At 44.0% G+C, this 14,559-nt stretch overlaps 2 protein-coding genes across 5 annotated transcripts in view; one reads left to right on the top strand and one right to left on the bottom strand.

Moving 5' to 3' along the window:
* REV1 (REV1 DNA directed polymerase) overlaps positions 1-3,571 on the top strand; it is a 53,596-nt gene extending 50,025 nt beyond the window's left edge. For all 3 annotated transcript variants that reach the window (XM_063149784.1, XM_063149785.1, XM_063149786.1), the window contains 4 exons: positions 99-310; positions 477-636; positions 1,499-1,601; positions 3,151-3,571. In XM_063149784.1, the coding sequence (XP_063005854.1) occupies positions 99-310; positions 477-636; positions 1,499-1,601; positions 3,151-3,262 (587 nt within the window). In that variant the 3' untranslated portion in view covers positions 3,263-3,571. The remainder of the gene's footprint in view (positions 1-98; positions 311-476; positions 637-1,498; positions 1,602-3,150) is intronic.
* Positions 3,572-5,646: 2,075 nt separating this feature from the next.
* The window catches only part of EIF5B (eukaryotic translation initiation factor 5B), a 35,783-nt gene continuing 26,870 nt past the window's right edge, over positions 5,647-14,559 (bottom strand). For both annotated transcript variants that reach the window (XM_063149777.1, XM_063149778.1), the window contains exons 16-24: positions 13,832-14,014; positions 13,546-13,707; positions 11,862-11,993; positions 10,446-10,577; positions 10,260-10,336; positions 10,026-10,190; positions 8,907-9,045; positions 8,220-8,381; positions 5,647-7,378 (exon numbers count right to left, since the gene is read on the bottom strand). In XM_063149777.1, coding sequence (XP_063005847.1) covers positions 7,271-7,378; positions 8,220-8,381; positions 8,907-9,045; positions 10,026-10,190; positions 10,260-10,336; positions 10,446-10,577; positions 11,862-11,993; positions 13,546-13,707; positions 13,832-14,014 — 1,260 coding nt within the window. In that variant the 3' untranslated portion in view covers positions 5,647-7,270. The remainder of the gene's footprint in view (positions 7,379-8,219; positions 8,382-8,906; positions 9,046-10,025; positions 10,191-10,259; positions 10,337-10,445; positions 10,578-11,861; positions 11,994-13,545; positions 13,708-13,831; positions 14,015-14,559) is intronic.

Raw genomic sequence — 14,559 nt, 5'->3', positions numbered from 1 at the left:
GTGATCATTAGATTTTTGTTGGAGGTAGAGTCCCCCTTTCAATGGAAAAGTATTAAATTTTAAATGTATCAACCATTGACTCTTCCTGTGTTTTTCAGTGTCAAAAAATCCTTTCGTACACCTGAAGCATACAACTATGAAAAATAAGAAAAAAATACGGAAAAAAAATGCAGTCAGTCCTGTGAAAAAGATTCAGAGTCCTTTGAAAAACAAACTTATTGGTAGTCCTGCAAAAAACATGCCAGCTACATCTGGAAGCCCACAGAAGCTAATAGATGGTTTCTTGAAACAAGAAGGAACAGCTGCTCAGGTACTTCTAACACAAACAGCTTTTGGTAAAGCCGTGTCTGCTTCTTTAGACTGAGTTCAGTAGCTGTTTTGCTTTACTGGATTCTTCACTGACACTTAGCTGTGTATGTACCTGGTGTTGCCATATTTGTCAGCCTGAGCACTATCCAATTCCATGTTTGGAACAGGCTGAAGCAGTTCCATCGACCTCGGGCTCTGCGGGCCCATCAGCTCTGCAGAGGGAGCAGCAGCCGGGCCCCTTCAGGCCACAGGCCCCCAACCTGGCTGGAGCTGTGGAATTCAACGATGTGAAAACGTTGTTGAAAGAGTGGATCACAACCATCTCAGGTGAGGGATGTCACACTGGGTGATCTTGCAGTGCATCACAAAGAAAACTGCTTTGAGAAGGTTTTTTGTACTTCCTTTCTCCTTCACTCTTCCTTTTGCTGGTTATTTTTCACAGTAGTCTTGAAGTCTTACTGCCTTGGCAGTCTTGGAAGAACTTGATTCTTTCTGCTAGTTGTTACTCTGTGGCTTTGTAGCTCCTCTTGCTTAACATCATGAAAAGTAACATGATCCTTCTTCAAGGATGTGTCTGGCCATTGTCCTGTGCCTCAGTGTTACTTGTGGCTGAGGTTTCCTCTGTTTTTCCAATATATTGCAACCGCTAAGATGAAAGTTCTTGAAAGGCAATTCATTTCTTCTCTGAAGATCTCTTCTTAGAGGCAAAGGAGTGCAGGGTTTGGGATTTTGTCAAAATAAATGCTGGGAAGAGCAGTAGATAAAAAACCAGTGCAACTGTGACACTCTTGCTAAATTGTGATCTGAATTAGGCCAAACAGATAGCAACTCCTTAAACCTTGGGAAATTTGACCTTCCTGCTATGGACATTATTATTCTCCTGAGAGTTTCAAACATCATTGCATTCTAAAACCCAGTCTCTTTTCCCTTTGGTTACTGCCAGCTTTGCTGTTATTTGTTCTTACTGAAAAAAAAGAGGTCTACAAGACAGGTATTTCAGGACCCTGCAGTCCTGTTATGTGCACAGCTTCTGATGTCAAGATGTGTGAGAATACAGAAATTGTCAGGTTGGCCCCTGATATGCTGACACGGCAGAATTTCTTTATATTGTATTCCCATTATTCTGTGATTATATTCTAAGTATACTTAGGGAAAAGACCTCATTTTTAATTTATTTTTTTAATTGCAGATCCTATGGAAGAAGACATTCTACAGGTTGTGAAATACTGTACTGATCTAATAGAAGAAAAAGACTTGGAAAAGTTAGATCTGGTTGTCAAGTACATGAAAAGGTAACTTAATTGCTGGTATTTGTGAACTTTAGACTATTTTTGTTAGAATTTATCCTCCAGATGCTGCATTGTGAGCCCATTAACCCATCAGACATTCCAGTGATGAGTGGTTTTAATCTTGAATACTGGGGTTGAGGGAAGGAGTTGGAGTGTTAAAATAGATAATTTGTGAAAAAATAAGAGTAATATTTAGTTGTAATTCATAGAATCACAGAATGGTTTGGGTTGAAAGTGACCCTAAAGATCACCCAGGCCCAACTCCCCTGTCATGGGGCAGGGACTTCTTCCATTAGACCAGGTTGCTCAGAGCTCCATCCAGCCTGGCCTTGAACACTTCCAGGGATGGGGAATCCCAGCTTCTCTGGGCAACAATTTCTAGACAAAGATTGTACTTCTCATCAGCACTGTCCCTTTTCTTTGTCCTGTTTTTGTTCATTTTTTCATGGTATCTGTAGACCCGATTTCATTCTCTGTCTGTATCCAGATTCTGTCTCACTTCAGCCTTTAAATGCATTCCTGTTACTTTGTTGTTGTGCTCCTATTACTCTTGCCATGAGTTTATGAGGTTATAATCCATGTATGACTTGCTTACTAACTAAAGCTTAACCGTGGAGCTCAGCTTTCTAGGTTTTAGATCTGCAAATATGTTTCACACAAAGAATCAACACCAAAAAGACTACAGAAGTGTAGGAAGTTCACTGGGCTTTTGCATTATATGATATCTTTAGGCCTTGGGAAATGCAAAATACACAGTGTAATGAACTGTTTCATGAAATCTGTGTAGCAAATTCCTTATAAGAACTTCTGAATTGTCAGAATATCCCATTCCTGGTCCCTGTGTGTTGATCTGCCCTGATGGCAGTGTGTCTCCCCAGAGGGTTCCCACTCACCCATGTGGTGCTGATGTTACACCCTCCAAAGCTCTGAGTGTAGGACTCTCTGCTCTCCTGCAGTACAGGGACCTAGAAGGGACACTGAGAGTACAGAGCTGCTTTATTTTCCTTGGGCACTCCCTCCATTCACTTCTTGTAGCTGCTGATCATAAGAGCAACTCACATCATAGGGGGAACTTGTAATTCTCTGTGGATTTTGTTTTTAGCAATAAATACAAAAAATAAAAAATTATTATATAAAAATTATATAGTGCCCCAAAACCCTATTATTTAAATGTGTTGATTGCACTTGGCATTTGTTTGAAATAGAGAAATAGCATCTCTGTCTTGGGATGAGGAAGTAAAGATGAGGCTTCAGAAGCTTGCCCATTATGCAGCTGGTGGAAGGTCACCCACCACTTAATCCACAGGCTCATTCCACTGCCAGCTGCCAGCATTCACAAGCTGCTGTGCCACTGCTCACACCAGGAATTCGTGCTGTTAAGTCAGGCTTGGTGTGTTTAAGTAGAGAGGGAGGGCTTTACCAGGACTGAATCAAAATTCCATCCCTGGGGAACTGCTGTGATCTTGTTTTCCAGTGTGAAGACCAAAAGTGACTGTAAAAGGACTGGTTCTGTAATGGTAATTTTAAACCTCTTCTTCCTTTTCCCCCTCAGGTTAATGCAGTCATCTGTGGAATCAGTTTGGAATATGGCATTTGACTTCATTCTTGACAATGTTCAGGTAGTTTTACAACAAACTTACGGAAGCACATTAAAAGTTATCTGAACTTGTAGTAAAGAGCTTGGTGAGAGCCTGGAGCTCTCTGCTAGCTGTGCCATAAGTGCTTGTGAGGTATTTGCAAAGTGCATGATAGTAATGCCCTGAGTTTTTATAATTTCAAATTTCTTTTTAAACAACAAAGTGTTTTGTACATTTCTTTTCAGAAAGTGCCAAATTTGTCAGTATTGCATGTAAATAATTGTGTTAAAATTCTTTTATTGTAGTATAGAATCTATTTACAAAATGTTTGTTTATAAAGTTTTATGGATTTTTACAGTGAAGTGTTTACAGTTGTTTAATAAAGAACTGTATGTATATTTTTGTACTGATTCTATTTTGTGATGCTTCAGTTTGAATATAGTGAACCCCTTTTACTAAAGCTGCAGCTTTGATTCATTTCACAGTTTTACACAGTGGCACTGCCTCAGCACATGGAGGAGGCTGCTGTACAGGCACCGGGCCACGTTTTGTTTCTTCTTTGCTAACTTTATTACAGATTTTAAGATGAGGAAAGAATATTAGTTCATTTTCAGTTTCATCCTTCAAAGATTCAAGCCAGGGTGGCCCAGGCACTCCTGAAGCACAGAGGATGTCAGCTGAAGCCCAGATGCTGGTCCTTGGGTGTCCTGTCCCCTCTCACGTGGTTCTGGAGGAAGGCAAGTCACCCCAAAGTGGCACTGTAAAGGGGGGGAGTAGCCAACACAGAGCACCGGTCAAGCCTGCATCTGTCCTCTGCATTGCTCCTACTCAAGATGGAGCCATTTGTAAAGCCCACTGCTCTCCCCAGCCTGTGGCACACATTTCCTTCATGCAGCATAACAAACTAGATTGTGGGGAGCAGCTGAGACAGAATAAACCATCCCATCACTGTGTCCCTGCTTGCATCCCTGCAGTTCATGTTTCGGGCAAGTCTGCTTTTTCAGGTGTGCACCAGCCTCACACAGTTGTACTTGGCCCGGTGCATTGAACAAGGCTGTTTGGGGACCTGGAGAGAATGAAGAGCACTTGACAAAAACCAAGTTGGTAAGAAAAATCTTGGCTGAAGAACATGGGGGGCGAGGGGGGAAGGTGAGAAGTATGCCACATAATGCTGGGCATAGAACTGAGAGCAGAAATGCAAGCTGGAGCCAACCCTGGAGCAGCATTTGCACCACTAGCTTAAATGGAAGCACCTTGCCCAGCAGAGGGCAGGAGCTGCTGCTGGAGAGCAGCTGCCAGTACAGCTGGGGCACAGAAAGCTCTGTGGTGCATCCCTGGCTGCAGCACAGCTCACAGCAGTGGCAGCAGGGTTTTACCTTTAGGTTGTGACCTTGGCTTCCTCCTGCCACACACTGGGAGAGCTACCAACCTGTACAGCCAGGTGACAGATGAGGGAAGGGCAGGAGATGTTGCTTCCCTAGACTTCAGTATGGCTTTTTGTTAGATCTCCTGTACCATCCTCAGGGAGAAGCTGAGGAAGAACAGGCTGGGGAGAGAAGTTAACTGAAAACTGGGCATGGTGGTGAGTGGTACCATGTCCTGTTAGGGGCCAGGCCCAAGTAGTGCCAGGTCCATCCTATCCATCTCCTTTGTAAAGGAGCTGGGCAATGGGGCGGTGCAGTCTCAGCACATTTCTGATGGCACAGGCTGGGCTGAGGGGGTGGGGGGTGCTGGGAGCCCCATGAAGTTCAGCACAGAGGTGCCAGGGTCTGCTCCCAGGGAGGGGCCAGCTCTGCAGTAAAGCCTGGGGCTGCCAGGCTGCAGGAGGAGGATCCCCAGGAGCCAAGGCAGGAGCTTGTTCTGTTCCCTCTGCTCAGCACTGCTGAGAGGCCCCTGCAGGGCTGGGCCCCTCGGTACAGAGCAATTCCCAAGCACAGGCCCCAGTGGTGCCGCTGGGAGTGGAGCTTCTCCCACAGCCCGGGGAGGGCTGAGACAGCAGGGACCTTGAGCAGGCTGGGGAGGCTGATCCATGTGAATAAACACCTCAAGGTGCTCATTTCCTTGCATCCAGCCATCAACACCTGTCTAGAGAGATGGGCATTGTCTGAGCCAAGACCTCTCAAGTTTCCCTTAGTTTCTAGGTTGGGTCTTTTGGAGCCCCTTCAGTTCCTGCTTTTGAAGCTGCCTTTTCTCTTTGCCTTGGTTTAGAAAAACCAGCACACAGCTGCTCACATCAAGGCAGGTACTGCTGAAACTCAAGCAGGTAGTTTACCAGTCAGGTTTGAGGAACTGGCTCTCAGACAGATGTACAATTGGCATCTTTAAAAGGACTCAGCATTAATTGTCAGGCTGTTTTAAGTTCCACAACAGGAGCCTGCCAAAGGAGCATATCTGTTTCCTGGAGATTTTACCTATGGGAAGAACACCCTTAGGGATTTGAGGGAACAAAGAAGAATACGTTGACCACACTCTTTAGACATCTGTGTTCTGAAGAACTTTTTATTAGTGTAGTTTTCATGATTGCATAGTTTGCAAAAGAAAATTTTAACAATTAAATGCAGTCTCCTCTCTCTGATCATTGTGTTCACCCACTGATGGGAAGTTGCACCACACACGAACCATAGTGAAAAGGTCCTTTTCAATGGCAAGTTTAAAGTCTAACAAAAAAAAAATCCAGAAAGTTAAATTCCATTTGCAAAGGAGGTGAGTTACTAAATGTTCTTTTGTAACGGAGTCGACATAGTCTCAATCAAAACATTCAGATTTTTCAACCAAAAACGTAATCCAAGTGACAGAAGAAATCTGATCAAACTGCGTGTTGAATGTTAAACTCTTGTAAATATCTTAAACACTAAAAATCTCAGCTGCATGAATAATGCTCAATTTTGTTTCAGCTTGTGCTTTTGAAGAATGTTTGTTTTGCTCCCATCAGCATGAGCTGTGAGTTACCCAGAGACAGCCTCAGAAAGAATCCATCAAGCTGTCATGCCGGGCAGGGAGGCAGAGGGGGAGGGGGGCAGGAGAGTGCTGGGATTGCAGACTGGCTCCTGGTCAAACATCACAGACATCCACGCTGGAGCTGGTCAGTCCCACGGCGTCGGGTGGCGCCCCAGCTGTGATGCAGGTCCACAGTCACAGCTCCGGGCTGGCAGCCGGTGGCAGGAGCTCACACCCTGAGCAGCAGCTGGAGAAGAGATCCCTGCTCTGACCTGGGAGTTCGGTGCTAAGCACCTGGCCTGCCCCTCCCGTGCCTGAGCACCAGGAAGTGCATTCTGGAGGAAACGCCTTTGCTGGAACAGCCTCTGCCCTTCAGCCAAGCACAGGGAGGCAAGAGGGGCCCTGCCTGGCCTTTCCACACCTGCCACAGCCCATGAAGTGAAATTTGGATTACCGAAGCAAACTGTAAAACAAATGGGCTGCTGTGTCCATCTCCTTTATTTGTGGCTCTGCATTATAATGATTACAGTTGACTTCCATGAACTGTACAAGCAGTAAAAGGTGGGCAGCTATGCTTTTACAACAATTGTTTCACACAAAGCAAATACAGAGATACCCAATTGCCTAATTTTCTATTAAAAAAACTCTAGAGGCACAAAGCAGAAGAATGTTGGAAAAGAAAGTCAAGGAAAGAGGTATGCATAAATAAAGAAGTATTTCTTACATCAAAAATGTCCCGAGAATCACAAAGTCTGCAGAAGCTTGGTTAATCAAATACTGCAGTACTGCTCTCATCAGTATAAAAGTGAAAGAGCTTTAGTTCTGTAATAAAAATTCAATTTATTTTATTTTGGAGAGAAGGAGGGAAAAAGGGTGGAAGGAAGGTGTAAGAGAGGGAAGGGCAAACTTTAAAACAGCAGCCAGTATTAGGAAGGGTAGTAGGAGAGGTGAACAGGCACATTGGAACCATGGGAACATGTAAATTGACCACTGTCAAACCAGTGTAAATTTCTTGGTTTCTCATGGAAAACATTTTATCCACATATTTTCCTCCCAAACATATATCCAACACTGTCTTCAATACAGGACTTTGTTGGTAACTTTTTAGTAACAGGAAGAGTGCATTTATTCCTGCCTCCCCATTGCTGTAAAAGTTATCTAGATGATTTCAAATACTTTCTTCAGTTCTACTATAAGCTGCCAGTCAGACTTCTGCATCTCATCCCTGAACCAGTCCTTCAGAGCATCGATGGACTGACGGCTGATCTGTAACACACGAGACAAGCCCATCAGAAACACACAGGAATGGACAGCAGCTCACTGCAAACAGGTGCTCTGAAGTTAGGGCAATCTGCACAGCAGCTGAACTCATTCTAAGCCCCCATTTGCTTCATTAAGCCCAGCAGCTGAATGACCCAACCTATTTGTTTCCCTTCATTTCTTCTCACACCATGTCCCTTATCTGGGCTAGAGGGGCTGCAGCTGGACAGTAAGGCAGGAACTGGGGAGTCTCCTGCTTCCACCAGGGCCTACAGGACCAGCAACCCCAGCCTGTCCCTCTCCCAGGCCCTGCTGGCCCTTCATTCGTGGGCACACACCCCTGGCACGTGTGTGGCAGGAGGTGTCCTATGACACAGTGACTAAAGCAGTTGGGAAGGTGGAGAGCTGTGGCTTCACTTCCAACAGCAAAAGATGAAGCAAAGGATCATCTCCTCATTCAAGCCCAGTGCCCCACAGTCAGAGCAACTGGAGGAGTGCTGGTTGTGCAATTTCAGGACAGGCTGTGGTGCCCCGGGGGACTGCTGAGCTCTGTGTACAAACAGCTGGCAATAGTGAGTGTGGCATTTTGCCCTCTCAGGTGCTCTGAGCTGCAAGGTCTTTGCAGCCACAGCACCTCCTTCCTCGGGCCTCTGCAGGGGCAGCACTACACACCTCACACCCCAGCTCCACAGGCCTGGGCTGCACGATGCCACACACACCCTCCCCAGTGAAAGTCAGTCTGTGACTGAAGGCTCCTCCCCTGTCTCTGAGGCTTCATGCTACATTTCACTTCAGGCAAGCTGCCACTCTGTCCTAAGGCCTTTCCACAAACACAGACTGCTCTTACCTTGCTGACGAGGATATCTGTTGCTTCAAAATGTCGTCCATACATTTTAGGTGATTCCCCAGGAATAGGTTCTATTTTAACACAAACTTCTTGGCCTTTCTTTGCCACATCCACTGGTTTGTGGTTTATTTCAATACTTGTGACTATTCCAATTTCAACAAACTGTAATACAATGAAGCAGCTGTAACACATCCACCAAACCTCTGTGTGTGCACCCTTCTCTAAACTCCTGTTTGGAGGCACAGACTTGCTGCAGGAAGTGTGGCCACCTCAGCACAGGCAAGCCAAATGTACAGCACAGCAAGTGCTCCATCCTGAGAAGGACAGGGACACCAACCTCCCACAGCCCATCTGGGATATCAACTGGTTAGCCCTTAAAAGGTCAAGAGCTGCTTCTCCCCCTTTTTAGCTGCCAGGTAGGACAATTTTGCCCATTACTCAATACCACAGCACAGAACTGGCACGTGCCCTCCAGCTACACTTCCTGTGCCCTGCTCCAGGGCTCAACTCTCCTGGCAGAGTGCAGTGAGATATTTGAGCACCAGAAGAAAGACTTGATCTGCAGGTCTGACCCTCATCTCCCACCAGCAATCTGTGCAAGGGAAAAGCATGCAAGCACTCCGAGGAGCATCATCCCAGGAAGTACCAGCTGGATCAAACATGCAGTGGGAAGAGGCCCTTACTTACATTTTTGCTAGGTACACACATGGGAGTCCCCTGCTTCACCTGGCCGGCCTCAACCACAACACCCATCACTATTGGGTCACGAGAGTTGAAAATGAACTGAGGGAGTATTTTCAACTTGCATGGAAACACTGCTATATGCCTGGAAGGTGACAAAAAAAGGCACTTTGAAACATACATCCACTGTTCCAGTGTATCATTAACAGCTCTGCCTTCTCCCACACTTCTTGGGCATTCATTCCAGGGGTGTTACTTGGAGAAAAGCAGGAAAAAACCTCTTTACCAGTCTTGCTAATTCTAGTCCACACCTGTTCTTCAAGAACTACAGGGAGTAATAATCATTCATGCCTGGCATGGATTTTAATTTGACAGGCTTGAGTGCTCAACTCAGACCAAGACCAAAGGAGTAGTAATTTTACAGTGTAATTATAGCCTCACATAAACACAGGAATAGAAATGTTGTTGCCTGAACTCCAGAATGTCAAGGGGTTTTTTTTGCCAAGTGAACAAATACATTTAGAAACTGAGCTAAACAAACTCAAGTTGGGATCAATATGAAACTAAACACATTTTCATTTATTTTGATTGTCCTTATTTTACTGAAGGCCACCCAATGACACATGATGGTAAAAATTAATTTTGGGTCCCTATAAATCTTTGAATGATTACATATTCATGTTACTGCAGTCAGAATTAAACCCTCTACACTGGGATCACGTGAACATGAAACAATAGAATCCAAATCCTCTTAGTTTTGTTTTTTTAACTCTGCAAGACTAACGCATCTGCCACAATCTAGGAAGAGAAGCCAAGTACAGAAAGCAAACTGTAATAAAAACACTCCATATTACACAACAGTTCTAGCTGAATCCTGCATCTGCTGCACAACTTTCACAGCTCTCACCTCACTAGGCCTAATCCAGACCTAAACAACTAGACTGGAACACTGAATTCTTGAAAACTATCAATTTATCATCCTACCATCTTCCTCCTCTCCTCCCTTTCCATCAGAACCATATGCCAAGTAATAAGGAAACAAGTAGTTAAATACAGCTTCATTTATACTAAAATAAGAGAGACACTTATTTGGGAAACACCCAGAAGACAACTGCTCATACTTACTTGAATTCCTCTTGTTTCTGCTTTTTGTAATCTTGTCTGTATTTTGTGAAGGCATCAAACAAGTGATAAATGATTTCAGCACTGAAGATGCGAACTCCTAAGCTGTCGGCCATCTCCTGCGCGTCCCGCTCAATCCGCACGTCGAACGCCAGGATGACGGCGTACCTGCGGGAACAGCGGCTCAGCACAGGGCTCCCCAGAGCAGAGCAGCCTGTGCACAGCAAAGGTACTCACTGTGGGTCGTGCTCCAGCATCACTGAGGCCTTCATAACATCTTTTTTATGGACAGGACCAATATTTATTCCTGAATACTGTTGAAGAAAGCCACAAAAATCAAGTCACTAATCTCTGAGTGAAAAGGAAACATTTACTGACTAAACACAGAATCAATGGCATCAGACAAAGCACAGTAGTACTTACTGGCACTTCTGATGTTTTAAGAAATTCAAGTAATGCTTCTAAAGAGCCTAAAGTAGAAGCCTGGACATAAACACCTTTCTCTTCTAATTTGATTGCATTCAGTGTTTGCTTCAGTTCATGTATTAGTTCATCCTTTAGGAAAAAAAAAAAGGAGAGAAAACAAGTTTTAGTTCTATTGCTATTTATGCCTCAGGGTACAAAATCTTCCTGTTCATGAGCTGCTGAAAACAGGCAACAGCCATGGTGATAGGTCCCAAGGGACAGAGCTGCAGTGTAAATCATACACAGCCTGTGAGATACTGACTGTTTCTGGCATTAGAGAAGCCTGAGCTGAACTAGACCTGAGGATTTTGTGGGAAGATGATCATATAAAACTGAGCACCTTCAGAGCTGGTAACATCTCTCTGCAGACCTCACATCACTTTCCCCAGCAGTACAAGTTTCTGCTGGCAAGGCTGAGCAAACACAGGGCCCACATTGTGTGGCAATGCCTTGGCTGCCTGGAGATCAATAACAAAAGCTGACACCTAAAACCACGAGCTGGAAAGGATCCTGAACACTCTTTAGGCCTGGGTACCAAACAGGATGCAAGAGCAGCAAAGCCAATTTGTTGCTTTTAGAGAAGTGAAAAAAACCACATTGTTTTAGAGCCTATGCCTTCTAACCTCAAACACGAAAGTCTCTTCCTCTGGCAGATGGATGGGTTTTGCCATTGACTTTTAGCCATTGTATATCTACTACCACTTGAAGTAAATACTCGTACAGACCCAGCAGTAAGGTCTGTGTTTGGACATCCCAAAAGTTTAACCTCCCTTAAAAGGCACAAATAAATAGACAGAAGACTAAAGGAAGACTATGATTAAAAGTAAACTAGCAACATGTAAATTGGCAACATGTAAATTAAAAGTGAATTAGCAAACTAACTTCCTGCCTTTGGAGAAGCAAAACACACAGAGCAGTTTTGACTTTAGGATAGCTACATCCTTTCCTCTACCATTTTTAACATGTCACAAAAAGAAATTTATTCCAAAGGTCTTGAATTAGCTTTGCAATTAGGAGAGTTTGCAGAACTCCACTAGTAGATACGTACCTAATATAATTTGATTAGAATATATCCACTATTTACTACAAATACCAAATCAGTAATTCACAGAGCCAAACTATGCCATGATACTTGTTTTCAAACCTTATTCTAGCAGCAGAGACACCCCAGCAAAATATCAGGAAAAAAGCTAATGGTCAAGATACTAAAAATATCAAACCACCAAAGCTTCACACGGGCACAAAACATGTTACTGGAACAGTTTTTAAAACAACCAAAAAACCCAGTTATTTGCAAACTGAGCTCTCACATTTGAGTTTCACCACCAGAGAGCTCAAGTTACCCTCAAGTGTGTTCAACATCAGCCACCTCACCTTGAGGACTGGGACTTCATCCTCTTTATGAGCTACAAGCAATGGCAAACCAGCCAAGGTTTTTTCCAAATCTTTCCCAAGAATCTTCACACCTTGAGCAGCAACAACCTCTTTGTGCTTTTCATACTGGTTCTGAAAAAGAGAATATACACACTAGCACAGAGTTCTGTGCTGAGCAGCAGAAGAACACAGCAGGGAGCAGTGAAGTGCAGCAGCTCCCAACTTTCATCATGATTGTCTTTGCTTTGCACTTGCACCTTTCAGTCCTCCTGCTCCTTCAGATACCCCCTGCACCTTTGCCAAGGTGGGCAGGGCACAGGGAAATCTCAAAGCAGAGAAGGGGGCCAAAAAGGAACATGTACTAGAAAAAAGCAAGCAACAATAGGCATCTACTCACTAATAAGACCCACAAATTCAGCCCCCTAGGTAAGTGATGGGAAGATGTTAACAATTTAACAAAAACACTGAAGCTTAGCTGACACACAGCCCAAGCCTCTCTGCAGGAAGGGCTGTCTCACTCTCCCACTGGAGGCCATCCAGCCTTCTCATGTGCTTAATTCCATGTACAATTCCCCAGGTTCTCTCCCCATCCAGGGGAACCTCAAAGATGTCACACTCGGGGCATGGCTCTAAGACATAACAAAACCAGTTATTTCTGAAGATCTTTAAATTGATGTTGGAAGGATTTTCTGGTTTGTTTCCTAATTTTTTATTTGGATGTCCCATCCTTTTCTTAAAACTGCAAGGCAGCTTCCTTCCTCAATAAGCACTTTGATCCTGCAAACCTCTGTCCTTTAGCCCTCCACTCCAAGAATCTGGGTCTTATTTCAAAGATGACAATTCCACATGAACAAGCTGAATCAAAATGCATCCTCACTGCCTGCATCAAAAAAGCCCAACAGCTACCCTATGTTTACTTCCCCTGCTCAGGGCTCCCAAACCTGAAAGGTTTATCCTATTACATTCACCTAGGTTATCTATATGGTTTTCTTTGCCTTAAAACAAGTCTGTGCAGACATTAATTCCTTCCCTTTTACACAGGAAACATCAAAGCAGTTCTTTCATCATCTTTGAACTGCATGCATTAATCTTAATATACATATTAATTTATTTACAGCTTTTTGATTCTGTGTCTCCTCATTTCAAGGAAAGCCAGGCAGGAAGGATTTTAAATTCAGGGCCTCTCCTCAGGCTAATAAGGGCAGCAGAACCTACAACTCTTGAAAGCACCAAGAGGCTGCAGATTCTGCAGAAGTCCTGGCCACTGCCACTCACCAACCAGCCCTAAAAACTCATGTGTTCACTTTTTTCAAATGTAAGTGTATATGGTTTTTGTTACTAAAAAAACATGAAGTTGCTGTACCAGTACACTCCAGTTTCCATTTGAGATGGGCATCTCCCTCTCACATGTAGCCACATACCTGAATCCCTTCTTAAAGCATACACACCCTAATCCTCACTGCAAGGTAATTCCCTGATCTCTTTGCCACTGCTGTGACAACACACACCCCAATACAAACATACAAATACATTTTCAAAAAAGACACCAGATTTCCCCTGCATTCCCCTTGAAACCCCCTTTAGATACCATTATTATAACCACGTTCTACTACATTCTCTTTTTATAAAGTTTGATTTAATTTTTTCCTGGTTCTAAATGTCAGTGCAGTAACAGCTGCCATACCTTAACTCGCAGCTCCTTCATAGGAGGAGGCAGCAGCAGACCTCTGATCTGAGTCACAATAGGACCTTCTACCCCAGGAACAATAATGGTGTCTCCTTCTCTCAGACGTCCATTAATCAGAATAACATCTATGGTCGTGCCCATGCCCGGCAGTGCTTTCACCTGAATGAAAGGGGGAAAAATTCACTTCCTATTTAAGCACTGCAAACACAGTTTTTACCAGAAGGAGAGATGCAGGGAAGGGAGGAATTTCTATATGAATTTCAAGAAAGGGTTGCTGTATTACCTCCATGACTTGAGCTCTCAGCTCCTGACACTCAGCCAGTCTCTTGGTCAGCATGGTTTGTGTGAGCTCAACCAGAAGAGCTATCAGACTGCCCATGCCATCCCCTGTGTGAGCAGAGGTAGGTACAAGAGAAACAAAAGTGCGGGGATCCTTATTCTCATAAAACAAGGCAGCGTTCAAGCCCTGCAATCAGGATTAACAGTTACATAGGGAAAAGCACAAATACACAGCAGTATTGACAGTAACATTCAACCCCAGGCAAATGCCACTGCATTTTTAAAATCCCAATTTAAAAAGCCAACACTGTTACCCACAGCATGCTATGGAACAGAATTATCCCATACTGCTTCCAAGTGTGGACTGAAGCCTCAATCCACACTGGGAAGCAGTATGGGATAATTCTACAAGTCTAATTACCCCATCTAGCTTCTAGATAGCGTTTTATGTCACCAACAGAGGAAGTTCCCAGAACTGATGTGATTCATACCCTGCCAGCATCCAAGAGAAAGAGACAGATGGGATTCTCTCAGGCTATTCCCAAAGAGAAAGAGAACAGTGACAGAAAACTCAACTGCTATTCATAACTCTATTGACCAAGCACAGAAATTAGCTATTTTTCTCCAAACCAGCAGTAAGAAAAGAGCAGTTAAAATTATGCAAAATGTAAAAGCAACAAAGTTTGATTTATAAGAGTTAACACCAATATGTCAGGAGAGATGCAACGGCTT

The sequence above is a fragment of the Melospiza melodia genome, chromosome 2 (assembly GCF_035770615.1).
Source record: "Melospiza melodia melodia isolate bMelMel2 chromosome 2, bMelMel2.pri, whole genome shotgun sequence".
NCBI lineage: Eukaryota > Metazoa > Chordata > Aves > Passeriformes > Passerellidae > Melospiza > Melospiza melodia.
This window is presented reverse-complemented; position numbering and strand designations above follow the sequence as displayed.